Source organism: Talpa europaea (assembly GCF_964194135.1).
Source record: "Talpa europaea genome assembly, chromosome: 11".
NCBI classification, from domain to species: domain Eukaryota; kingdom Metazoa; phylum Chordata; class Mammalia; order Eulipotyphla; family Talpidae; genus Talpa; species Talpa europaea.
This window is the reverse complement of record NC_140078.1, coordinates 22781594-22808738: the sequence shown is the minus strand read 5'-3', so window position 1 is coordinate 22808738 and position 27145 is coordinate 22781594. Positions and strand designations below refer to the sequence as shown.

The 27145-nt window shown below is 48.2% G+C and overlaps 1 protein-coding gene across 1 annotated transcript in view; it reads right to left on the bottom strand.

Moving 5' to 3' along the window:
- Positions 1-16488: 16488 nt before the first annotated feature.
- VSTM2L (V-set and transmembrane domain containing 2 like) overlaps positions 16489-27145 on the bottom strand; it is a gene marked incomplete at its 5' end in the record, with an annotated part of 30397 nt that continues 19740 nt past the window's right edge. The window contains 3 exons of the mRNA XM_084247331.1: positions 16489-16887; positions 24094-24144; positions 26069-26238. Of these exons, the coding sequence (XP_084103457.1) occupies positions 16615-16887; positions 24094-24144; positions 26069-26238 (494 nt within the window). The 3' untranslated portion in view covers positions 16489-16614. The remainder of the gene's footprint in view (positions 16888-24093; positions 24145-26068; positions 26239-27145) is intronic.

Genomic DNA, 27145 nt, shown 5'->3' with positions numbered 1-27145 from the left:
TGAGGGTGAGGAGCTGAGGAACCCGTCCTTGGGGGACGGGTGGGGAACATGGCTTGGGGTGGAGCCCAAGACAAATGTAGAGTTTGTATCCAAGGATCCCCGACCTTGTGCAGTGGGTTGGCCTGAGTGCAGGGGTCTGCGAAGAAAGCCGAATGTTGGAGCCACTGCAGACAGAAACCCTGAGGGTTGGCGATTACCCCCAACAGTATAGAATCGCCAATCCCAGAGTGAGTGCATCCTGGGGGTGGATGCGGTGTGTGGCTTGTAGCCGAGACTACAGCCAGAGAAGGCCAGGAAGCCTGACGGCTCCTGGTGTGTTACAGTACATGCAGTGAGTGATTCCCCTCCCTCGTATGAGCAGTGCCTTCGGCAGATTTGGTGGCTCATCTGCTGGTACCAATAATTATCTTTTGCCACTAGGTTGGGGCCCTGCCTGGTCTTATTTGTGTTCTGTTGTATTTTGTTATATTGTGATGTATTTGTTTTTGTGGGCCATGGCTGCATTGTTTATGTTTGCTAAGAAAATTGTATATATGTAGATCGTATGGCAGAAAACCCTGAGGGGGTGGACTGTAGGGTAAGGAAAAATGTCAGGCTTTTCTGCCCCCCCGCCATCAGGCTAGATGATGGATCCTTGCGGTCCTGAATGCATGCCTGATGGCGGGCACCTGGGGTAGGGTGTGGGCATAGGTAGATGGGATTCGATTGGACTTTTAAGGGCAGCGTCACAGGGATGCCAGCAGAAGCCAAGAGAGAAGCAAGAGAAGCAGAAGCTGAGAGAAGGCCGGAGAGCCCAGAGTGAAGACCTGCTGGCAGGCCTCCCAGCCCCCCAGCGCCCCTGCCTGCCGTGTACCTGGTAAACCCCAATAAAAAACTTGCAAAAAACCACTGAGGACTCTGATTCCTCCTTTACCCGGTCTGCTGGATCAGAAAACCTGCTCAGTGTCATTCCTGGCCTTTACACCACGTTTGCATCTATTTGCCTAAAGACTTTCTACACGTCTCACACTTCACAGGCCAGAAGTCCCAGCACATTAACTCCCTGGGATATCCCTCAGTCAATGACTGCTGGATAAGTTGATGTATAAAAAACCCCAGCTGCCCCAGCCCTCCAGCAGGATGATTTTGAGGAATGGGCACTCAGGAGTTCAGTCATCTGCCCAAGCTTCCTTGCAGCAACCTCACTTCCCCCTCCTCTACTGGTGCTTCCTGGAATCACTTCCCAAATAACTTTGCCCTCAAGGTTTTGTCCTAGCACCTGCTTCTGGAGGAACTCACACTAAAACTCCCTTAAACAAGACACAGCTACATTTCCAGACCTGCCCTTGCCTGGACCCCTTCCTCTCTCTCATTTGCTCACAGAGTATGGGGCCCAAGGGCCAGAGGGCCCACCTGGGGTCTGCCTGGCTCTATGCAGACCCAGCCCATCCCCTGCCTCTTTCTTGGTACCCTGCCTCTGTTAATACGGCCTTCAGTGTCTTTCCTTTTGGGCAGTGTTATCCAGTAGAACTTTCTTCATTGATGGAAATGCTCTACATCTGCACTGTCCAAACAGTAATCTCCAGCACAGGTGTCTGCTGGGGGTAGGACAACCAACTGAATCTTTTATTGACTTGTAAATAGATACATGTGGCTAGGGGCTACTGTTTTGGACCCACAGCTCCAGGACATACACTGCCTTCTGTAGGCTGCTAAGTTTCCTGAAAACCAAGCCTCTTAGGAAGTAAACAGAGCAGGCACGTTGACCCGGTTTTTTGTATCCAATTCTGTGGTAGAAGCTATGGGAGCTTCCTCCGGTAGGTCGCCCAGAAGGCAGTTACTGAGGTCCCAGGAAGGTCAGTGTTGTGGGCCCATCTACAGATTCCATCATTAACTCCCCCTTTTTTGAACTTGTCCTCATTCAACAGCTTCCTGCCCCAGGAGCTGGAGCAGGACAACCTTGTGGGAGGAGCCAGAGTGGCAGGTGGGAGTGGCAGGAGGTGGGACCTGGGGGTGCCAGCCAGTCCGCTCCTGTACAACCACCTGGATTTCTCCTGTGTGGTGCATTGAAACAGATTTCCCTGGAGTTGAGGAACCGGGATATTTTCTGAATAATATAATGTGTGGAGCTCAGGTTATAGAGACCAGGACAAATTCATACTCGGGGCAGGATCTGCTGGAAATGATCCAATATCTATCCTTGCTTTCTTAGTCAGCAAGCCCTGGTGTTCCTCTGGACACACTGCTGGGCAGATTAAAGGCCACATTTTCCCATCTCCCTTGTAGCACATCACTAAATCCTGGCCCATGATAGGTAAGCAGAAATCAACTTCAGCATTAGGCAAGTATCCTTAAAGAGAGGCTGTGTGCCCTTCTCTGCACTTTCCGCCTTCCTACTGGCTGGAATATGGCCCCAGTGCTGGGAGCAGGGCCCTGTTAGCCTGTGAAGAGAAGCCTGGCCGAAGGGATGGTAGCTGTCATAGTAACAGGGTAGAAACGCTGACTAGATCAAAGCAAGAGTCTCGTGAAATTTAGGGGAGAAGAAAACAGAAGCTAAAAAATCAAAACTTCCTTTGGTTAAATATGTATGTCCAAACCCTGATCCACCTCTGACAAGCTCTTACTGTCAGAGACCAATCTTTATTCATTGATTCATTTTATTGGGTGGGTGCCATGAGCCAAGCCCTGTGCTAGGCACTGGGGAAACAGCAATGAACAGGACCCTTAGAGTCTGTGCCCTCACAGAGCCTTCATTACCAATTCCTGGCATTTTTATAGTGCAGTGTACATTCTAAAGTACTTTCACAGTCAACTCCAGTCAAGATGGTATTGAGTTCATGCTTTAAAAATAACCTGCTCCTCAACCAGAACTCTCATACGTTGCAGATGGGAATGCAGAATGGTGCAACCTCTTTGAAAAACAGTTTGGAAATTTCCAGTAAAGCTAAACATTCTCTCACCATACTGCTCAGCAACCCCACTCTTTGCTATTTACCCAAGAGAAATGAAAACACATTCAAGCAAAGACTTGTGTTTGAGCATTCGTGGCAGATTTATACACAATTGCCCCAAAGTCCAAGAAGAATAGGTACAAAACATTATGATCCATTGTATGACGGAATACTACTCAACAGGAAAAAGGAATGAAGAGTTGAGATACATGATATGGGTAAATCACAAAATCTCTAGGCTTTATGAGAGAAACCAAGCACCAACGCATACAAAATGGTCTAATCCAATTTATATGAAGTTCTAGGAAGGTTACTCAATAGAAAGCAGATCTATGGTTATCTGGGCCTTGGGGAAGGGGCCTGTAACAAAGGGACACAAAGGAAGTTTGGAGGTCACAAAAGTATTCTTTTCTTGATTGTATTGGTAATTACACAACTGTATATATACATTGTCAAAATTCATTGAATTATATACTTTAAATGGGTGCCTGTATTGTGTATAAATCATGCCTCAATAAAACTGATGTAAGAAAAATTAAATGCACTCCACCATGGGGGAAAAATAACCTCTGCTCCTATACTGCAATAATAGGTGCAGTATATTTTTTTTAAGATTTATTTATTCATGCATACAAGAACTGGGGTACAGGCCAGAGGTGTGGAGGGTGAGAGGATTCACCAGAGACAGAGCGGGGAACAGAACAGGCAGACTGACTGAAATACACTGCTGAGGGGAGCAGTGGGTGAGTCAGGAGAGGGTCTGCTGTGCCATGTGGATTGCTCCCTGGCTGGGGATCTAACTTGTGCTGCAGTGGCTGCTCATAGCTTCATAGGTTGTGTCTTAACCCTTTGCTCCACCAGGGAGGCCCGCAGTGTATTTTTAAGTAAATAAAATTATGATACTGTTCTCTTTGGAACAGAAAGGAGATAGAAACATAAGATACGTGGAGGCTGAGCCTTAGCTCTGCCAGGCTCTGGGTCCGAAAAGAGGCAGAAGTGACAGGAATTCATTCAGATCAGCAACATAAATGGAGATCAAAGGAATTTTTGAGAACGGGAGGCCTAATATCAGACTCATTGGTTGAAACCGTATCTTGGATAATGGGGAGAGAAATGTATTTCTGGTGATTGAGGCTTGAGCCAAGTCTCTTGACTTATTAGCTGCATCTGTGACATCTTTTGATATCATCAAAAACCTGGAATCCTGAGTTGCCAATAGGAAACCTGGTCTGGGACTAGGGTCCTGAGGGCCCGGGTTTAGACAAGTGCAGAGAAAGGAGGTAGACAGAAAGATTCCTCTTCAAATAAGCCTGTAAGCCTAAATTCCAAAGCATGTGAAGAAAGCTGACACTAAGCAAGGTAGCCAAACATCTCACCTCTTAAGAGGTGAACTCAGTGGTGATAAGTGCAAATAATAAAGCAATCTGGAAATGACAAGTTTCAGGTATTAACAAACATAAAGGAAGGAACAACTTGTAGAAAGAAAAAAAGTTATGACACAAAAATTGAATTAACTGCTCATGTCAAAGAGAAACAACTAGAAAATCTAAAAATGATAAAAACTACTATTGAAGTGAATTTAAATGGAATAAACAAAATAAGACAATGTTTAAAAGACAGGTGGTGAATTAAAAGAAATTCCTGAATAACATACACTTCAGCAAATGGGAAAGTAAAAGAAAGAAAACATTAAGTACAAAAATTGTTCAAATGCTGGTAAATATAACTAATACCTGACTATATAAATATTAATTTTGTGGTAAATAGTGGAACTAAAATTCTAGACAATAACAAGGAAAATGGCATGGGGTGCATTTCAGTTGGCAACCTCATTGTGTTAAAGGGATTGCCTTGTCAGGAGGAAAATGATCCATTGAAAAACTTTATACTGTTAGGGAAATAAATGGTTAAGTTAGTGTGCTAATAATTAAAGAAATGGAACCATAGACTTCAAGTCAGTGGAGAGGGAAAGGGATGAGTACTAAATTCAAAAGTCAAGAAAGAAGAAAAAACAAGTAACAATATATGTTCTCCCCATCTCATGTTAATAGAAAACTCACACAAAATAAGATGATAGAAAATAAGCCTAAATAAATCAATAATCACAATAACTGTTAATGTATTAAACTTACCTATTAATGACAGAGACCATCAGATGGGATTTCATAAAATCAAAATCCATAAGCTGTGTATAAAAGACCTACCTAAGACAATGAAACAGAAATGCTGAAAATAGAAAAACATATTCCAGGCTCATCCTAACCAATGGTATAACAATGTTAATATCAGGCAAAAGAATATAATGCAAAAAACACAAGTAGTGATAAAGTGAGTCCTTACATTTATTATGAAACCACGGATCCCACCAAGAAGGTAAAACTCATGAACTTAGAGTCTTTCCTAGCATTTGCATGGAGTTTTTGCAGATACACTTATCCAAGGATTGCTCACTCATTAAACTGAGTTCTCATGCAGACCTAACTCCCTTAATGTGGAAAAGGATGAGGCATGAGGACAAAGAGATTTAAAAATAAAGTTGCTTACTAAATTATTAACCATAAAGCTATGGGCTAAATCAACATAAATGCAACTAGAACAATAAAGGCCCAGCACACCCTAAATCACTTGCAGTATATTTGCATATTTAATTGGAACACTTATGTAGCTGTAGCCTAGAAAATGGACTTTATTAAAATGTGCCTGCAGTTAACGCTTTCAGATACCGAACTCATATGGCTCCAAATGCAAGTCAAGAAGCTTCACCTCCCGTTTGTGGGTTGGAATGGGAGCATGAACAGGATGAGTTACAGATGAGAGAGATATTGGAGGCTGGAGAAGCCTGGCACATTTGACAAAAATCACATTTGATGACCTTGTAGACAAGAAAGAGAAATGAGCTAGATGAGGCACAATCAGGTAAATTTGTCTTGGGCCCCAAAGGACAGCTGATTAATAGATGCTGTTAAGCAGGAGAGTCTTAATTGTAGAGTTCTATAACCCAGGCTCAAACACCGAGTCCCTCATTTATTTACCAGTTTGCTGACCTTGGGAAGTTTTTTTCCCCTTTATTTCTCTGGGCATTCAACTGCCCAGAAAGAGAGCAAACTGCCCATTTCAAGGATTGTAGTGAGAATTAAATGAGAGAACTCATTAAAGCACTGAGCACATAGTAAGCACTGGACAAGAGATATTTCCTATTCTATAGGTTAGCAAGAGAGTTTAGGAACCGGGCCTCCCCGGTGGCGCAGCGGTTGAGCGCTGGGTTGCGAAGCTGCCTGCAGCCTCTGCAGCCGGTTCGATCCCCGGCTGCTCCCCGGCCACCGGAGGAGGGTCCCGCATGACGGCGCAGACCTCCCCTGCCGCCCGCTGCTCCCCTCAGCAGTGTACTTTGGTCCTTCTGCCTGCTCTGCTCCCCGCTCTGGCTCTGGTGAATTCTCTCACCCTCCCGCGCTTCTGACTGTACCCAGTGCATGTATAAACCAAACAAACAAATAATAAATAAATAAATAAATAAGACATGCCTCTAGGGGGGAAAAAAAAAAAAAAAGCATAACAAATCAAAAAAAAAAAAAAAGAGAGTTTAGGAACCACACGTATGATACAGGCCTCAGAGTTTGGGTGATAGAGAGTTCAACGGTATGAAAAAAGCAGCTGCAATTTGGCCCGCACAGATAGGAGCATGTCCTGGATGTTGAGAGAGGTGTGAGTTCTGCTCTGCTTAGAGCTCTGTCCCTCCTGGCAAAACCTATGGATGCTTCTCAGAATACAGCTTTTAACTGCACAAAATAAAATGATAGTCAGGCCCCAGCTTGAGTAGTGATTTCATTTTTTTTTTGTAGGAAACTAAACCAATGTTTCTCAAACAGTCATTCCCAGGACCAGCAGCTTCAGAAGCACCTGGGAATTTGTTAGAAATGCAAATATTTGCAAACTCCATCCCAATGGAATCTGAAACAGGTTGGGACCTAGAAATTTGTGTTTGTACAAGCTAATGTTAATGAACATTAGCATGATTCTGATGCATGTTCAAGTTTGAACAGCACCAACCTAGAGAGACATCCTTGTCAGAGGTAACTGAAGTTCCCAAAACCATGTCTCTTGAGTCTAGCTGAGGAAATTGGAAGCTGTTCAGCCTTGAGGATAGAAGATCTGACCGATCTAAGTGAGTGTCAGATAGGAGGAGCTGGTTTCTTTCTCCATGTTTTTCCAGTGATAGTTGGGACAAAGCTAACTATCTTGGGCGACAAAATGGTGTAGTGGATTAGAGAAGTCACCCTTGTCTGCAAGTAAAAGACAAGGGTGGCCTAAATCATAAGGGATCTATTGGTTGATAACAGGAATCCAGGGGTAGGGATTCTGAATCTGACTCGATCCCAGATCCACCACATCCCCAAAGACTCAGACTTCCTTTGCCGTCATTTCTGCATGTCAAGTGGATCAGCTGCTCTCCTCTTGGCTGCCCAGTGGTAGAAGGAATTCCTACGTGCAGACAATAAGAAGCAGAGGGGGAAAGTGTGGCTTCCTTGAGTCTCGATTTAAGAATAAAGAAATCATTCCTGAGTGGAGCTCTGTCCCCCTCAAGGGCCAGCAGATGTCCCCTTACCTTTCACTGTGCATGTGACACCCTATATCCCTGGCTGGGGTGATGGAATTGCTATCAAGTCTACCCTTTGATAGCCTGGCAAAACCTCAGGACCCCTTCTCAGAATACAGCCTTTAACTGCACAAAATAAAATGATAGGATTACAAAGCAAACTAATTACATGAAAATGCAGTTTTCAAAATACATTTTTTAAAGTGTGATATAGGAATAAACTTGCTCCTTTATTAGTGCACTAAATAACAAAATCTAGTGGCGGAGCTAATAACAACCATAACTTTGAAGTAGTGATGAGTGTAAACAATGTTCTGAGATGCCTGTAATAACTGTTTTGTGATATGAAAATATTTGTGATTCTATTGGTGACAAATATACAAGTTATTGCTAATGTTCCTCTGGTTTGTTGCTTGCATTCATAATAGAAGGAAATGCTAAATTTCAGTTGGAGGTTAGTGAAAATAAAGATTTGTTCTTTATTTGTAAAGAACAACAATAAAGGGTTGTTCCCCATGCAAGTTTGCAAATCCCTTGCATCCCATCCATGGACCTTGGTTGGATGGCCTGTGGGTGCCAGATGAATCAAGATTCACATGATGGGGCCTGGAGTGGACTAGTCATTTTCGAGATAAGCAGTTTAAATTAAACCAGGACTAAGTCAAACAAAAAAAGAGAAGTGGATGGGAATTGAGTAGGAGAGTGGGATAGAGGAGGGCTGGAGTGGACACAGCTCCAGGGTCTGCTCCATGTATGCCAGCAAGGGCTTCCTAAAGAAGGAGAAGGCTTTTTTTTTTTTAAATACAGTTTTATTAATAATTGACATATAACATTTTTCTTAGTTTCAGTTACATCATTCTATAATTGCATATCTTTTTTTTATAATAAATTTTATTTTTATATTCCCCATACAATTTCAACCCCCCCATTTTGACCACAATCCCTCCCCTGCCTCCACCCACCCCCCCAAAAGTATCTCTGGTTCATAGATTTTTGTTGATTTTGATTTTCACTTTCTTATAGTTATTCATTTTCCTGGTCCCTTATTTAAGTTTTCTAGATTCCTGCTATGAGTGAGACCATCCGGTATTTTTCTTTTTCTTTCTGGCTTATTTCGCTGAGCATGATCCCTTCCAGCGCCATCCATGTTGCTGCAAATTGCATGTGTTTATCTTTTTTGAATGCTGAGTAATATTCCATGGTGTATATGTACCATATCTTCTTGATCCAGTCATCTATTTTTGGGCATTTGGGCTGTTTCCAAAGCTTAGCTATTGTAAATAGTGCTGCTATAAACATAGGGGTGCAGGTGTTCTTTGGAATTGATGTTTCTGTGTCCTTTGGGTAAATACCTAGGAGTGGAATTGCTGGATCATATGGAAGCTCTATGTTTAGTAGGTCCAGAAATCTCCACACAGCTCTCCATAGTGGTTGGACCAGTTTGCACTCCCACCAACAGTGCAGAAGAGTTCCTTTTTCTCCACACCCTCGCCAACATTTGTTGTTGCTAGTTTTTTTAATATGTGCCATTCTCACTGGTGTAAGATGGTATCTCATGGTAGTTTTGATTTGCATTTCCCTGATTACAAGTGATGTTGAACATTTTTTCATATGCCTGTTGGCCATTTGCATTTCCTCTTCAGAGAAGTTTCTTTTTAGCTCTTCTGCCCATTTTTTGACTGGATTATTTTCTTTGCTGTTGTTGAGTCTCATCAGCTCTTTGCAGATTTTTGTGATCAGTCCTTTATCATTAGTGTTGGGTGCAAAAATGTTCTCCCAGTTGGTGGGGTTTCTCTTTGTTTTTGTTATTGTCTCTTTTGCTGTGCAGAAGCTCTTTAATTTGATGTAGTCCCAGCTGTTTATCTTTGCCTTCACTATCACTGCTTTGGGTGATGTGTCTGTAAAGATGTCTTTGATGTGCAAATCACGTAGTGTTTCGCCTATATTTCCTTCTATGTATTTTATGGTTTCAGGTTTTATGTCTAGTTCTTTAATCCATTTTGAGTTGGTTTTTGTGTATGGTGTGAGGTAGTGGTCAAGCTTCATTCTTTGCATGTAGCGACCCAGTTTTCCCAGCACCATTTATTGAACAGACTTTCTTTGCTCCAATGCATATTCTTTGCTCCTTTGTCAAATATTAGTTGACCATAAATCTGTGGGTTTATTTCTGGATTTTCTATTCGATTCCATTGGTCTGTGTGTCTGTTCTTGTTCCAATACCATGCAGTTTTGATGATTATGGCTTTGTAGTATAGTTTGAAGTCTGGGCGTGTGATGCCTCCATTCCCTTCTTTTTTTTTCGGGAGAGCTTTGGCTATTCGGGGTTTTTGGTGATTCCATTTGGATTTCATCAATAATTGTTCTATTTCTTTGAAGAATAACATTGAAATTTTTATTGGAATAGCATTGAATCGGTATATTGCTTTTGGTAGGATGGCCATTTTAATAATGTTTATTCTTCCAATCCATGAGCAGGGGATGTCTTTCCATTTCTTTGTATCTTCTTCTATTTCTTTTAACAGTGTTTTATAGTTTTCTTTGTAAAGGTCCTTTACCTCTTTTGTTAGATTTATTCCCAAATATTTGATTTTTTTTGTTTCGATAATAAAGGGGATGGTTTTTTTCATTTCTTCTTCTTCAGATTTATTGTTAGTGTATAGGAAGGCTTCTGACTTTTGCATGTTGATTTTGTATCCTGCCACTTTGCTGAACTGATTGATGAGTTCAATTAGTTTTTCTATGGACTTTTTGGGGTTCTCTATGTATATTATCATATCATCTGCAAATAGTGATAGTTTGACTTCTTCTTTTCCTATTTGGATTCCTTGTATGTCTTTCTCTTGTCTTATTGCTCTGGCTAGGACTTCCAGTATTATATTGAAAAGCAATGGTGAGAGTGGACATCCTTGTCTTGTTCCAGATCTTAATGGAAATGCTTTCAGCTTTTCACCATTGAGAATGATACTGGCTGTTGGCTTGTCGTATATGGCCTTTATGATGTTGAGGTATGTTCAGAAGGAGAAGGCTTTATCACAAATATCTAAGTTCTCACTTTGCTAGTTTATGAACTTAACATGATCCCAATTAAACTAACAATCAAAATTTTTCAACTAGACAAGGTGATTCTAAAGTTTATATGGAAAATAAAGAAAAATCCAGGCAACTTCTGGAAACAAAATTAAGAGGGGAGTGGAAATCAGCTATAGCATGGCACAGTGTATAGTGTATTATAAAACTATAATACACCATAATGGCTTAGTACTAACCAACAAAAGTGCTCAGGAGAGTAGAAGAGAGGGTTGAGAAATAATCCATATACATGTAGGGGTTGGGAATACAAAAACGGCATTTCCCATTAGTTGGGGGGAACATAGTATTGGGACAAGAGGCAGATATCTAGGAAAAAAAGAAAACTACAACACTATCTCACACTTTACAGCTATTTAAATTCCTGAGAGGTAAAGTGTGCATTTACAGCAATGAAATATAACACAAGAAATGAAAAGAGATTATAGGTGCCAATTACTTAACAATAAAAAAGTTTATATAGCAAGGTCAAAATGCAAACAAAAGCCAGAAAAATAATTGTGATTCATCTCACAAAGAACCCCTACTAATCAATAAGATGACAAGCAACAAACCAATAAAAAAAATGGGCAAAGATTATGAACTGTCAGTTGACAGGAAAGAGTACAAACGGTTCTTAAATAAGCAAAACGATGCTCAGACTCACTCATAAGACGAACACAAATCGAAACCCACAACAGCCTGTGGGACAGCAGTTGATCCCAACTGCTATGGAGAGCAATTTGACAAGATTTACTTAAATTAAAAATGCACAAATTCTTTGACCCAGCAATTCTAACTCCTAAATATTTATCCCACAAACATATTTGCATACTTGTGCAGAGATTCATACTCTAGGAAATTCACTGCAACGTTGTTTATAGCAGCACAAGCTTGGAAACAACCTATATGTTTATCACCAAGCGACTGGTTATATCAATCACCGTTCACCTGTAAAATGGGATAGTCTACAGCCATGAAAAGACCCTCAGAAACCACCAAGGCACAGATTTGTGTGTCTAGCGTGTTGTCATCTGTGGATTTAAACGCACACGCACACTCACTCACATGTAGGTGCAGAGACTAACTGGAAGGGGCATTAAGACTCTCTGGGTGGTGATTATTATCTCTCAGGAGAATTAGGAGGTGGTGGATGGAATGGAATTCTCTATATGCACTCATGTGAGTTTAAAACACCTCACATCATAGGCCCGCATTACTTTTTCCAATTTTTAAAAATATTTTCACAGCTGTTTGGGGAGAGCAATTTGATAGATATCTCAAATCTCAAGCGTGTCCTCATCTCTCTGGTGCTAGCAAATCCAGGGGTCAGGACTTCCCACATCCTGAAATGGCCGAGAATGTCACGCTATTCGCGGAATCATTCCCTGTGAGAGCAAATCACTAGAAACACCTGAGACATCCCTCAGTGGGTGGAGAGTTGGGTAACGCTGGTGCATCTGTGTCTGGAATGCTCTTCAGTCAGCAGCGAGAGTGAGACAGGACCTGGAGCCGGTGAGAAGCGAGAGCCCGGTGTGCTGCTCAGGGAGACACACACCCACTTTATACAATGTGTTCATGCTCTTGGTGATGTGTGTCTGTTTCTTTCAAGGGTCACAGGGTGCAGTGTTTCTCTCAGCTGCCTCCACCAGCATCCTGGTGGACATCCAGCCTCATGGGCTCCGCTCTAGAACTACCTCATCAGGATGGTGGGGACAGGGCCTCAGAGCCTGAACTGCTCACAAGCTTCCGTGACTCAGAGACCAGGCCTTAGGTGACGTGTTGGCCCAGGAGAGCAGTGGACGCCCATTTCCAGAGTCCCTGAGGGGTCCCCGGAGCTCCCTCCCCTTCTCCTGAACTAGGTCTCCTTCATGACTTGCCCAAGCTAGTTCCTTATGAGGTGCTGGGATGATTCTGAAACTGTCCCGGCCCTTTAGGTAGTTCATCACACAGCCAGCACTTTCTGGGGAGAATAGGAGTTTAAGCAGACCTGCCCTGACCGAGAGTGCCCAGCCCCAAGGTTGACCCTTCCTGGAAGCTCTCTCACCTTCAGAAACAGGTCGTCCCTGCCTCACACTCCGAAACCCCCGGGGTGAAGGAGCAGAGACTTTGTTGTCAGCTTCCCCATTCCCAAGCAGCAGGAGAGAGAAAGTGAAGCTCTGGGACAGGGTTGGGCGGAGACTCCTGAAAGGGGCACACACCTGGGTGGGTGGGATCTGGGCCAGAAGTCAGGGCCTTGGAGAACAAGGAGACTGAGAGACTCAGAGGCAAAGATGGGGGAAGCTGCCCCTGGCCAAAGGCCAGCCTGCCTCCCATCATGAAAACCACCTGGGGGCGCCAGCTGGTGTGTGGGGATCTGAAGGCCCAGAGGGGGTCTGACCAACTGAATTACAACCCACACTGCCCTCTGCTCCCTTATTCTTATGCTGGGCCGCATGGGGGAAATGACCTGCACAGAGACGGAGGAGTGAGGAGGTTTCTCTGAGCCTTTGGGACAAGGCCTGGGGACCCCGCTCACAACCCTTTCAGGAACTCCCCTCCTCCAGGGCTCATGTTCCTCTGCTAACTCCTGCCCCCAGCTGCCACCACTGGCTGGGCCCTGATTTCTCTGGCTTCCACGTAAGAATCACAGCAACATAAACAGGAGCCAGAAGTTCCTGAGGGGCGTGGCAGTGAGCTCTGTGCTAGAGTTAGGAGCATCCCAAGTCTTTCAACAGGTTTATTGAGACATAATCCGCATACCATACAATTCCCCGTGGCAAGGGTGTAATGCTAAAAATGCAACGGTCTTCAACGTAGTTGCAGAATGCACATCCATCCCACAATCAATTTTATCTATCACCCCCAAAGAACCCTGTCCCCACCACTGCCACTCCCCACTCTCCTTGCTCACAGCCAGCCTAGGCGCCACCAATCGGCTTTCTGTCTCTCGGTTTGCTGTTCTGGACGTTTTGTAGAAACAGAATCATGTGCTACGTGGGCTTCTTGTCTGCTGCTCTCACTCACTCGGCTTAATGCTACCAGGTTCACCCATTGTAGGGTGCACAGCGCTTCAGCCATTTTTATGGCCACAAATATACTGTGGTCTGGACATACCACATTTCATTCATGCATTCATCAGTTGATAGATATTTGGGTTGTTTGCACTTTTTGGCTATCATGAGTGATGTTGCTCTAAGTGTTCACTACCCAGTTTGGGGTGGATGTATGTCTTCAACTCTCTTGTGTGTTAGGAGTGGAATTGGGGGGTCATAATTTATAATTCTTTGTTTGACATGCTGAGAAACTGCCAGGCTGTTTTCCAAAGTGGCTATGCCATTTTTAATCTCTCCAGCAGGATGAGAGGGTTCCAATTTCTCCACATCTTTGCCAACACTTGTTACTATCTGTCTTTTGAACCATGTGAAGTGGTATGGCACGATTTTGATTTGCATTTCCCTGGTAACATCCCCATTTTACAGAAAAAGAAATGGAGGTTCAGAGAGATCAAGAGTCTGGCCTGAGGTCTAATCTGGGATGGGTAGAGGCAAGAGTCTACCATTCCTCTGCCTTGGGTTACCCTCCCAGTGGAGTAAGAAAATTGGGGGCTAAATGGGATCTTGTGGAGCCTCAGGAATTCTCATAAAAGCCCTCACTAGTACCTGGCTCATAGCACGTGCTCAGGATCAGCATTGTTATCACTATACCACAAGCCTACCCCTGCCCCCCACGCACACCCAGACCTTCCCAGAGGGATCGGGGCTTTGCAGGGCCTGCCTTGCACTTGGACATTTCTGAAAGAGACAAGCAGATGGGTGGTGCTTGTGGCTTCTGCAGGGGCACCGCAGAGGGAGCAGCTGGCCACCTGGCTGTCAGGGCTGAACATGAGAGCCCCAGAGCAACATACTCTCATGCAGATTTTCAGCAGAATCAGGACAGGTGGGAACCAGAGGAGTTCAGAGCCCAGGCATGAAGGGGAAATGAGGGAGGGTATCCAGGCCTGGCAGAGCTGACTTCAACAACTGTGTGACCTTGGGGTTGGACAAGCTACTTAAACTCTCTGAGCAGGATTCTCCAGCTGTAATAAGGGGATGGCGATACATCATTGGAGAAAATGAGGTCCTTAAAGTGCACGGCCTAAACCTTCAGACTCGCAAATCCACCCAGAGTAGGCTGTGCTCACGTGCATCAGAAGACATGGGTGAGAATGCTCCTGGAAGTGGTGCTGGTTATAGCACCCAGCTGGAACACAAATTCTTATAAACAGTAGGATGGCTACATCAGTTGACAGGCTGCAGGATGTCCATGCAATGGAATATTATACAGCAATAAAAATGGAGAAGTACAGACATGAGCAAATCTGGATGAATCTCACAAATCCAGAGGTGCGTGAAAGAACAGATACAGTATGATTCCATGCACATAACGTTAAAAAAGATAGAACACAGCCATCTTGTTTAAGCTGACATACATGTAGGCAGTAAAACTTCATGTAAAGAGGATTATTAAGGATGTGATTACCTTACAAGTCAGGGTAGGCAGTGGTTACCCCTAAGAAGGTGGAAAGGGGGTATGATCAGGGACACGTGGCTGGGCTGGAGGGAGGGGGCAGTGAGTACTGTGTGTGGTAGGTGGTGGCTACTTTTATTTGTTCGATAATTTATTCACAAAATGGTGTAAACACATTTTAGGCAGTCTTCTGTATGTGTGATTATCTCAAAGTCAGAGAATAATAATTGGATTGGAGCTAAACAAAGGCTGTGTTTCCTTCCCCCTTTCTCTGTGCCCCACCAGCTCTTGTTCTGTGTTTGGGGGGCAGAGAGGAAGAGTGAGAAGCCGAGGGAGGTGTGGGTGTGGGCATGCCCCCAAGCCCCTCAAGCTCTGAGACACAAATGCCCTAGAAAGACACTGCCCCAGAGGTTTTTTTAAACCGCTTTATTTGGGTTGGCTGGTAGTCACAGATTGGATCATATGTACAGGGTTACCCACACAGCCCTGGACGGAGCCCTCGGCCTCTCCCACACCCCCACGACATTGCTGAGGGGTGGCCAGAGGTTTGAGGCAGTTCGAGGGGGTGCTGGACCCAATAGAAATATTTACAAATCACCAGGGATTGATCCCCTGATCAGGAATTGAGGGGATTGGCATGGGGGTGGGGCTTGGCTCCCAAGAACCCCAGACCCTTGAATGGACCTGGCATGGGGCCCAAAAGGGGTTTGGGACGTTGGGAACTGGCAGAGGGGGGCTCCTGGGAGAGCCTCAAAGACCCTGGAAAGGGTCCTGCTGGTGCAAAACTCTGCCTGGGGCCGTGGGGTCAGAGGGGAAAGCCCTCCTTCCGACTTGCTGCGCGCAGGGGTACAGATTCCCTGTCCCGCCTCGAGCAGGCACGGAGGGCTGCTTCTTAGGTATAAGGAGGCTGAACGGAATGACCCACCAGGAGGCAGCCAAGCTTCTGCTCTCCTCCCAAGACCCCTGTGAGTGACCCTGATTACGAGAGAGGGCCCTAGGGCAAGGCTCTCCTGGAGTTCTGTGGCCCAGTTCTTCATGAGGGTGGGGCCCTAGTTCAGCTCAGAGATTCAAGTCCAAATTTGGGGAGGGGTCACTGTCCACACCCCGGGGTCCAAGCAGGGGATGGTGGAAGGTGGGAAAGTAAGGCTGGGCGGCCCGGCTTGGGGCAGGATGGGGGACAAGCAAGCAAAGCGAAACACTGGACTCCACTGAAGCTGGTGACAGAAGGGGGCAGCTGCCCCAGCATGGAGCCCCGCCCCAGTGTTGGGGTGATCATCCCCTTGATGCCCTGAGCTACCTCCTCAGGCTTCTCCAAGCCGGGTCACAGCAGGGGGCTGAAAAGGAAGGGTTGGGTGGGGCTTACATGCTGAGCAAAAGGGGTGGCGGGCGGAGGGCCGATGTGGGGGCCACTGGCGGTCTCGGGGATGGCGAGGAGGCTGGCACCGGGCAGTCCCGTCCCTGGCGGTCCAGCGGCTCCTCATGCACTCTGTACAGCCATAGTGGCGGGGGCGGCAGGTGGCGGGGTAGGGCATCAGTCTAGAGGCTGCAGGCTTCCTCCTCCACTGAGCGCTTCCTCAGCTCCTTGCCTGGCTTGGGAGGCGGTGGGGCGGGTGCTGCAGGAGGGACTTCTGGCAGGTGCAGGACGGAGTTCTCTCCCGGCTGCACCCGCAGGTAGGCCTTGACCTTGTGGTGCCGGGCCTTGCCGTCGCTGAAGTCGATGACACGGCACTCATAGGTGCCTTCATCCGTGGGCTTCACCCGAGACAGGCGCAGCTTGTGGGAGATGTTGCTACCCACCACCTTGACCACCTGGGGGCGACAGAGAAACCTTGACCTGGCCCTGGGTAACAGCAGGGAAGAAAGGGGGAGCAAAGGACCGGGATCCCACTCCTGTCGCAGAAACATTCCCACTAGGGCACACGGAGGTTTGCAGGAGAGTGAGTTAAATACCAAAAAAGTAGAAACAACGTTAACTGTCTATCAATAGAACAGATAAATAAGCAGGGTAGGTCCATTCAATGGAATATTACACAGCAGTTAAAAAGAACCACTGCAGTAGAAAAGTTAGACCTCAGTGACATGCAGGGTGAAAAGATCTCATTGCAAAGCTCTTACAGTGTGATGCCATTTCTTCAAATAAGGGCATTAAATACTCTATACTGGTTTTGAAGACTTGTGTGTGTAGAAATTTGAAATAGACAGGGCACACACACAAAGGTCTCTGAGCCGTGGTTGTCTACTTGGAGCCCAAGGAAGCGCTGTGGACTTGGGATAGACTGCAAAGTGAATTCCTAGTTTGTCTGAAATGCTTTGTTTTTTTAAATAAAAAAAATAAAGGCTGATCATAAATATATGAGAATGATAACTGTTCGCTCCAGTTGGGGGGAACAAGAGAGCCTATGACATTTGTTTTTGTACTTTGCTTTTTGCTTGCTTATTTGTCTATTTATTTGGTTGGTTAATCTTATTTTAAAATTGAAATGTAACTTACATACAGTAGGGTGCACACAGCTTGTAAATACAGCTTGATGAAATGTTACTCATGTATATGTTTATCTGAACATCATCACATTTATAATCCTCTAAAGCATGCCCTTTTGACCCTCTAGGTCAGGCTCATAGGGCTAACACCACTCTGATTTCTATCACCAGATATTAGTTTCGCCTGTTCTTGAACTCCTTCTTGTGTGACTTCAGTCAGGTAACATGGAATCATGAGATTTCTCCATGTTGGTGCATGACTCAGTTTGTTCTTTTTCATTGTTGTATAGTATTCCACCACATGGATATACCACAATTTATTTATCCAGCCACCTGGTGATGGGTAGTATCCATATTACAGTTCTTAGGAGTAAGTATGTTTTTAAGATAAAAATACTGTGAACTTCTTTCAGTTAAAAAAGAAAAAGTAGTTGGATAATTATATAACAAACATTCCTGGGAAAGTTGGCTGAAGGGTACAAAGGACTCTGTGACCTATTTTTGCCACTTTCTGTGAGTCTACACTTCAACTTCAAAATAATGTTATTTTAAAGGGCAGGGGAAGCTGGGCCTATGGAATGGGGTCACGGTAGGAAGAGGCTTCGCTCTTTCCTTGGCCCCTTTTTACCAAGAGCTGAAAGGAGCCCTGCCCCACCTCTTGCAGCCCTGTCCCCCCAGACAGAATAGTAGAGATCAGTCCCCAAGCACCTGCTGGTGACCCTCTTCCCAATAACCTTACTACCTGTTGGCATTACAGGTTTACCCAGCCCAGGCTGGAGCTGAGTGGGCTGCAGGCCTGTGGTCCCAGTCCTGAGGTCTACTAGTCTCTCCCTTCTGGGGGACTGGGGCAACAACCATCCAGCCTGTTCTTGCCAAGCCTAGTTCCTGTAGGGGGAAGCCCCAACTAGTCACGCTTGCAGTGACAAGGCCAGGATGAGGAAGAGAACAGGCCTGCATGGCACTTACCCTACTGCTGGTCACTCACTCACATGACTTGCAATCATCTCACTAATCTGCTCTGGCATCCCTGGCCTCGTCTCATCTCCTGCCAAATTCCAAGCTCTTTCTGACCTCAGGACCTTTGCGCACACTGCCTGGGCGCTTTCCCCATCGCTCTTCACTGCTTGACTCCCCAATTATTCTCTAATAACCTCATGGGAGCCTAATAACCTCATCATACGCCCCTGTGTATTTCCTTCAAAGCACGATTTGAGAATCATTTGTCTGTTGACTTGATTTTGTTTCTCTGGCTGAACTGCAAACTCCATGAGGGCAGGGATGATGTATTTCACTCATCTGAGTCATCATCACAGGGCCTGACATCAGGTAAGTAATGATAACAATAAAATATATGTCGAGTGATTGGACTGGCTATAGTTCCTTCTTTCTCCAAATCAAGTGGTATCCAGAGATTATGCTTAATTTCAGGTCACAGACACACGATTATACCCACTTTAGAGATGGTGAAACTAAGCTGGAAAGGAGCAGTGACTTTCCCATGGACAATGAGTCTGTGAGTGACAGACCCACCTGCCTCAGGGGTCTCACAGTAACACACATTCCAGAGAAGAGGAATAATAAAAATAATAACAGCAGCAGCAGTGCTTGTAACAAGTGTTTATGAGGCGCTTGATCCCTGTGAGGTGAGGTGCTAGGCTTCATTCATCCTATTTAAACCTCGCCCTAAGCCAGACCTGCCTCCATATATTCTAATCCTCCAAATGGTGTGCCCCACCCACAAGGGTTGACCAGAGCTGCCAAGGCATAGAGGACTTCCCAGGTTCTAGAAGGAAAGAGGGCAGCTGGGTAGCAGGGAGTCCAGCCCCCCTCCCTTATTCAGAGCCCTCCAGGTTGGTCCTCATCCCCAAAGAGCAAGATAACATGGAATTCAGGAGCAGCAGAAGCACGAGGTGGGACAGACACAGGCAGAACTTCCCAGGGACAAGCGGTGGGAACTGCTTCCAGCTGCCCCTTTAGAAGGGGGCCCCCGAACCAGCGCCCCTCCCCGCTGTGGGGCTGGGCCCAGCTGGAGGCCATCAGCCCTGCTGACTCCATCACCTCTGACCAAGGGCACGGAGAGGTCCTAGGCCTGTCATGCTCTCAGGCGAGTTAGGAGATGCCGTTGCAAATGCGCAGCGGGGAGCGAATTACCTCAACATCTGTTTCCCTCACGGATATTAATTATCCTTCATTTGTCAACCCTACAAGGCGCTAATGGAGTAATAATGCGAAGCGCTGGGAGCAGGCGCTCCTAGGGTGGGAGCGCCAAGTTCTACCCCACCCTCTGCCCACCACCTCTCCCCCAGAGGGAGCAAAGGCCTGGGCTGGCTCTCCCTGGGAGCAGTCAGGACCGGAGGGGAGGGGGAGCTGGGAGCACTGCAGGGAGCTCTGAAAGGCTGGATTCTGGCCCTGCAGAGTCACCAGCACCCTGGTGTCAGATTTCTTGGGCTAGGCCCATCTGTTCACTGGCAGACATTTAGTGAGCAGCTACTCTGAGCAGGGCGCTGGGGATCCACTCCGAGCTGTGAAGCAGCCAGGTCCCAGCGCTGGCCACAGAGGCTCGCGGTAGTTGCAGAGCCCAGACCTCAATCTCAATAGCAAGAACACAGATCTGACTGCTCCCCCCACCCCACCCCTACCCCTCCACCCCCTCCACCCCCACCTGCCTCAGGGGTCTCACAGTGACACACATTCCAGAGAAGAGGAATAATAAAAATAATAACAGTAGCAGCAGTGCTGGTAACAAGTGTTTATGAGGCGCTTGATCCCTGTGAGGTGAGGTGCTAGGCTTCATTCATCCTATTTAAACCTCGCGCTAAGCCCATGCTGTGCACCCCACCAGGATGGATGACTGCGCTGTGGGTCAGGCCGAAGGCTCAGAGAGGTGATGTGACTTGCCCAAGGTCACTGAGCTGGTGACAGCGACCCAGCCCAGGGGGGGCCCCATGATCAGGAAACTACAAGTCTGTCTGTCTTTCACCCCTCTCACTTCATTCCCTAGGCCCCCCCGTCCTTCATTTCTGGGGGGAACCTCATCCCTTCTCAGAGGCATAGCCCATGGACGGGATCCCACATCCTGCTGCAGCTTGTTGGGATTGGTAGGAGCCATCTGCTGGCTTCCATCACTCACAACTTGGCCAGTGAACCCCGAAGTACAGCCTTGCAGCGTGACCAGAGAGGCCAGGAGAAGAGCCCCCCGCATGGCCGCATGGCTGTAAATCATAATCATCTCGGCCCAGGCATCGACAGGCCTTTGCGGTGCAATTAAGCACCTAATTATGCTGAAAGAGACGAGGCGAGTCCATGCCATGATCCAGCTCAGCCTCCTACTCGCCCCAGGCCCAGCCTTCCCAGTGAAGCAGGGGCACCTGGGTCCTCAGGTGGGCCAACTGGGGTCTTTCCCCAGACCCATGCCAGGAGTGGCTCCATAGCCTGAACACCTGATAAATCCAAGGAGGGACTTCCGGTGATGAAAGCAGGTGAGGCCCCTGGGAAAGGAGGGGTCTGTGTGCAGAATTCCACCTTATCTTAAAATTAAGTTGGAGACCATCTCTACTTGCAAAACTAGTTAACAGAAAATTAAAATTCTAGCCCAAAAGACTTTACATCAAAAGGAAAACTTGCAGAACTTGAAAATGGCCAATAAGCATAAGAATTTGCCTGAGCCCAGGAGTGAGAGCCTAATAGGAGAATCCTCAAAACACATAAGCTGCCAGGCAGGTGGGGGACGCTGGGTCCTGGCTCTACCGTGTCTGCGTGTCTGCTCTATCCAAGGCTGCACTCAGCAGGCCAATTCTGAGCCTTCCCGGGGTCACCAGGTGGTCCTAACAGGCCACAGAACTCTGTCCCCACCTCCCCCTGGAAGCTGATGAACTTCCTTTCCCAGAATTCAAGACTCCACAGGTGCTGGGGTGGCCCAGGCAGTAGACTCTGCTGTTGGTGCCCACATTTTTTTCAAAAATCAAATTAGGTCCCAAGAGTTCAAAGTTGGGAGGTGCTCCATTGAAATCGGGATCTTTAGAGGACACGGGGCACTGGGCTGGAATTCCTGCCTGGCTCCGCTTGCGGCTGTAATGTGGGGCTCGGTTCTCCAGGTTCTACCGCCCTCCCCGCCATGGGCCTGCTCATGCCCCCCATTCACACAAAACGTGCAGGCAGGGGATGCTCGGCCCGCAAGTGTGTCTGTATCACAGTCTGGTCTCAGTTTACTCCGACACTCCTGGGCACAGGTGACAACCCTGGGTAAATATTTCTGGGGCACTACTGGGTGTGGGCATAGTCCTAAGCTCTAAAAATGACACCAAGCAGGCAAGTCCTGGCCCACTGTCTCCCAGACAGACGTGAAACAAATAGTTGACCTTTGAACAACTTGGAGACAGTGGAGGTCAGGGGCGCTGACCCCCATGCAGTCCAAAATCAGCATGTAACTTATAGTTGATCCACCCAAACTTTGGGTTCCACATCCTCAGATTCAACCAACCAACATTTAAAATGGGTTGAATGGTGAATGTGGAAGCTGCCGATAGAAAAATACCCACATAAGTGGACCATAGCCTTCAAGTCCATGCTGTTCCAGGGTCAACTGTTCTCACACAGATGGATAATTAGAGAAGGAAGCAAATGCAGCCAGCAGGGAAAAGGGGTGCTAGCTAAGTCACAGGGTCCACAGAAGCTTCTGGAGCTGGGTTCTGAAGGAGCGAGAGGAACAGTGTTCTAGACAGAGGAGCTGGCCTGTGCAAAGGCCTGCAGGTGGGAGGGGACGGGTGGGTGGGAAGGCAGGCAAGGTTGGGAGGGGAAAAGAAGCTGGGTCAGGCAAGATGAGAGCCCAGAGGGTGAGCAGAGAGTGGCAGCGAATGCTGAAGGCCACAGAGCCAAGTTTGAGCCTTCCTAGACCTCCCCAGGCCATCAGGTAAGGGCGTACCCCTGCCGGAAGTGTGGGCTGATGTCCAATCCGGGTATAGCAGAAGGGGCGTGCGTGTGACGCCGTCTGCACCGAGAGTTGAGTCTATACCTGTCTGTGGGTTTCCTAACCAGACCCCCAAGCCCCAGCTGGTGCCAGAATTGCAGAGGCTGGGGGTGAGGAGCAATTGTGCAATCACGCTGAGCACATTTATTTTATTTAACTAATTAGCATCTTCACATTCCCCTCACGTGGGGCCCAGCAGCCTCCAATTCTAATCCTCTAAGTCAATTAGATGATTCTCTCCTTTGCCTTAAACCCCAAATAAAATCATAGGAGAGAGAGTTGCAATGAACAGGGTGTATTAATACACACAGATCTCTCTATCCGTCCTGGTTTAACGGCTGGGTGTTTGGGCAAGAGAGGGAGCGACCTGCAGCCATGTAAGCTAGAAATGGCTGGAATTTCCAGACCCCAACTCAGAAAGGCCCTGAGACAGATGTTTTGAAGTCCCCTGTTCTCTTATTTGCCCACCTCTTGCTTGAGTGGCCAAGAAGCCTCCTCCCTGTTCCCCAATACCGAGCAGTGCACTCCCATGCCTTTCGGTGCCCACTTTTACAGAGGCTCTTCTGTGCCTCTGTGTCTAATTGGATTTGGGGTCTCAAGCTACCCCAGAAGTCTTAGAAAAAGAGTGGAAGAAGCGGCAGAAAAGGGTGACTTTGAAGGCCCTCCTCTACCCCCCCCCCCACATACACATTCATACTTTTGTGGGCACCTTCGTTTTTTCAGTGTGTCGCTGGAGGAGTTCTAGCCTCTTGCCAGGTTGACCTCACGCCCCAGGCACAAATGCAGCTCGGCCCCATGGTCACCCTGTCCCCAGGAGGGGAGCACACTCTCTTCAGCGTGCTCTTCCTCCGCCTCCTTCTCAATCCCGGCTGCCTCTTTTAGGCCCAACTTCGGATGCCACCTCCCGCAGAAACCATCACCCCTGAGCCCTTGTCTCCCACCCACTTGCCCCAATCCCCCACCCAACAAAGCCCAGCGATAGAGCTTGTGGTCTCAGCCAACCACAAGCTCCAGCGAGTATTTAACCCTTCTAGCCTCAGTGGCCCCACCTGTGAAATGGGCACATGCTCGACCCTTCCCCACAGAGTTGAAGCGATGAGACATTAAGTCAGCACTTAGGAAGGCTTAGTCAGCCTGAAATCCTTCAGCTGTAGTTCCCCCATCACATCAGCCTGGCCCCCCGGGTGACCGTGAGATCCTGCCGCAGTCTGTCATGACGGGCAGGGAAAAAGCCAGCTGAGTCTCATTAGACCCTGTTGGTTCCCCAGATAAAAAATGCCGCTGTGGCAGGCACGCAGCACCGGGGACGCACGCAGCCTTGGCCCCGACAGGAGAGAATGCATCTTCTCTCCTGTCATTTTTCGTGCCTGTCATTCAATGAACTTGAAAAATCCCTGGCTTTTAAAAAACAGAACAGGGCCATTTCCTGCCCCCCACCCCCGTTTTTTCTTCTCCTCCATCTTCTTGCCCAAGCTCCCTGCTGAATTGGACCAATTTTTTTTTTTTTTTTTAAATTACAGCTGTGTCCTCCATTAGAGCCCTTGCAAGAAGTCATTATCAAAACTCACACTTATTTTGGTCGCGTCCTTTCCTGCGTCTTCCTGCTGAGATGCTTTTAGCTGTTGGGAGTGGGATGGGCAGAGAGAGAGCAGAGACAAGGCGTTAGCACATGGGGTGGGGACACCGACAACTGCTGAGAGTCTAGCTCTGGGAGCCACAGGGTCTGGAGTTGGGGGTCCATCTGCTCTGTGTCCACTTAGGGGCCAGGGGGCGGCCGAGCAAAGGAAGAGAGGAGGTATCTGGAAGCCCGACAGTGCATGGGCCATGCATGCAGACAGGCGGGCGTCCTGGCAGGTATGGATGTGAACCTGTGGAAATGTGAGTGTGTAGGGTAAGGAAAAATGTCAGGCTTTTCTGCCCTCCCGCCATCAGGATAGAGGATGGATCCTTGCGGTCCTGAATGCATGCCTGATGGCGGGCACCTGGGGTAGAGTGTGGGCATAGGTAGATGGGATTCACCTGGGCTGAGACTGGGCTTTTAAGGGCGGCGTCACGGGGGCACCAGTAGAAGCCGAGAGAGAAGCAAAAGAAGCAGAAGCTGAGAGAAGGCTGGAGAGCCCAGATAGAATGAAGACTTGCTGGGGGCTGGGAGGCCTGCCAGCCTCCTGGCCCCCCAGCACCCTTACCTGCTGTGTACCTGGTAATCCCAATAAAAGACCTGCAAAAAACCACTGAGGACTCTGACTCCTCCTTTACCTGGTCTGCATGGGATCAGAAAACCTGCATTGTGTCCATTCCTGCCTCACAGAGTGCATGCAGTGTGTCTACACACGTGTGTCTCTACTGTGAATGTGTTTGTATTTGGCGTGTCAAACAAGCGCGTGTGTGTTTGTAGCAGATGCTGTTGGAGCCCTGCCCACATGTCCTACCCACACATGTACATATTCTAGAAGCTGGCCCCGAGGCTCCCAGCATCGAGTACCTGCAACTAAGGGCTTTCTCAGACCCCTGGGGTCGTCTAAGGCCTGGGAGGCAGGCTGGATGTGCTGGGGACTTGACACCCCAGGAGCAAGAGTTTAACACATCTGAATATGTGAGCAGGTGCTTCATGAACAAGAGGGAATGTGCGTGTGCATATGTGCAGGGGGAGCACCCCCGTGCATGTTTGAGTTTTATCTGTATACACACAAAGTGTCTTAGCTTGCATGCCCCCAGAAGCAGACCATGAGACAAAGGTGCGAGTGCAAGCAGGGATGTGGCAGGAGAGTGGGTGAGTTAGGGAAAAGGGAAGGAAGTCAGTAATGGGTCTGTTACCAAGCCGGTTTCCGCTGTGGCCACCGGAACTCACTCCTGCAGGACACCCCAGAAGAGGGCACAGGAAGCCCTCCAGTTAGGGGCCGGGGATCAGGGTATTTATACTCCAATTCTCCATCGGGGTGGGCAGGCTCCGTGTCTGGAGAAAACCCTCCGCAGAGTCACAGGGGTTGGCAGTGGGCATTGAGGCTGCTGGCCAGGGGGCAATACATGTGGACAGGGCAGCAACGCTCTTCGGTGTGCACTGATGAGTGTGTACGTGAGTGGAGGTGAATGTGTGTGCACTGACTGGGCTGCAGGAGCGTGTGGCACGTGTGTGCCTGCACACTGGAGCCTGCACCCAGCCACAACGCTGCTCAGTGTTTGCAGGTTCCTTTACAAAACACTGTCCGCCCAGCTTGGAGAGGTGGTGGCGGGCGAGTCAGGAGCCTGTCTTGCATGTATAACCCGGGGCCAGCTGCTGTCCCCCGGCCTCAGTTCCCCCACCTGTCCACCAAAGGGTGGGACTCTGTGCTCCTTGGAGTCCCTTCTGATGGGGTAATACCCTAAGTGCTCAGCCGTCCTCTGCTTCCTGCTCACCACCATGTCCCCTCACAACATAAGCCTCCATTTCAGGAAGAAGGAAGGAGACAGCTGAGTGCTGCAGGGGCAGAGCTAGGACCTGCAGACACCCCTCCCTAGGGGCCAGGATTCTCCCAGCCAAGTTGGGCCCCTCCCCTGGGGCCATACCTGGTTCGAGGCCCACGCCTGCTTGTCGGTCCAGTCCCTGCGGCTCCGCAGGTACCACCACTGGATCTCCAGCGAGTAGGAGGGGGAGCCGCTGCCACGGAAGGAGCAGGCCATCTCCACATCCTCACCCGTCCGCGCCGTCATGTCGTGGGGCGTCTCCGTGAACAGGGCTGTGCAGAGAAATGGGGGAGCAGTGGCGGTGGTTCAGGAAACAGCAGGGCCACTGGGCACAGATGGGTGGGGGAGAGGTGGAGAAAGTGAGAGCAGCCAGGCCTGTGGGCAGGAATGGCCTGGCTTCGGGGGTTGCAGACACCTGGAGAAGTGCAGTGGGGCCAGGCGGAGGGGTGTGCAGCTGTGGCTGGCAATACATGGGGATGAAGAAGCAGGTGCAGGGCCCTGAGTGTTCCCCCAAGACTGGGCCCGAGTTTGCCTTCTGGATTCTTCCCACCCCCAGAACACAGCAGGCAGTGCTGGAAACCCAATCAGACCTGGCCGCCCCCTGCTCAGAACCCTCCCCCAGCTCCCCACTATAAATAGGACCAAATCCACGGGTGGGGGCCTCAGGCCCTGTCCACCTCCCCTGGCCTCCTCTGTCCTGTGAACACCTCTCCTGCCCCGCCTCACTGTGCCCTGCTGTTTCCATTGCCTTGAATGCTCTTCCCTTGACCCTGACTTGCCGGACAAGCCTCTCACACTTCAAGCTTAGCCCAGTCAGAGAGGCATCCTGACCACCCACAGCACTGCCCCCTCTGCCTGGCCACTACCACGAACCTGTAACTACTGCAGGACTGTCCTGAGATTGGGGACTGGGAGCTACACAGCTCCCCACAGCTGACCCATGTGCGTCTAACTGCTAGAACATTCTCCTTCCCCGGGTTCCCAGACCTGCCTCCCACCAAAGCCCAAGAGAGTTGGTTTCCCTGGCCCTGCAGGAGCCCCACCCACTCACCAAGTAGATGAGAAAACAAATCCCTACTTAATATGGCTCAAGGCCCCTCCCCACCATATGTTCTGTCTCTCTCCCTCCAAACAAATACCCTGAGATGTAATTAGAATTCTTTCCTCTTCTCAGGAGCA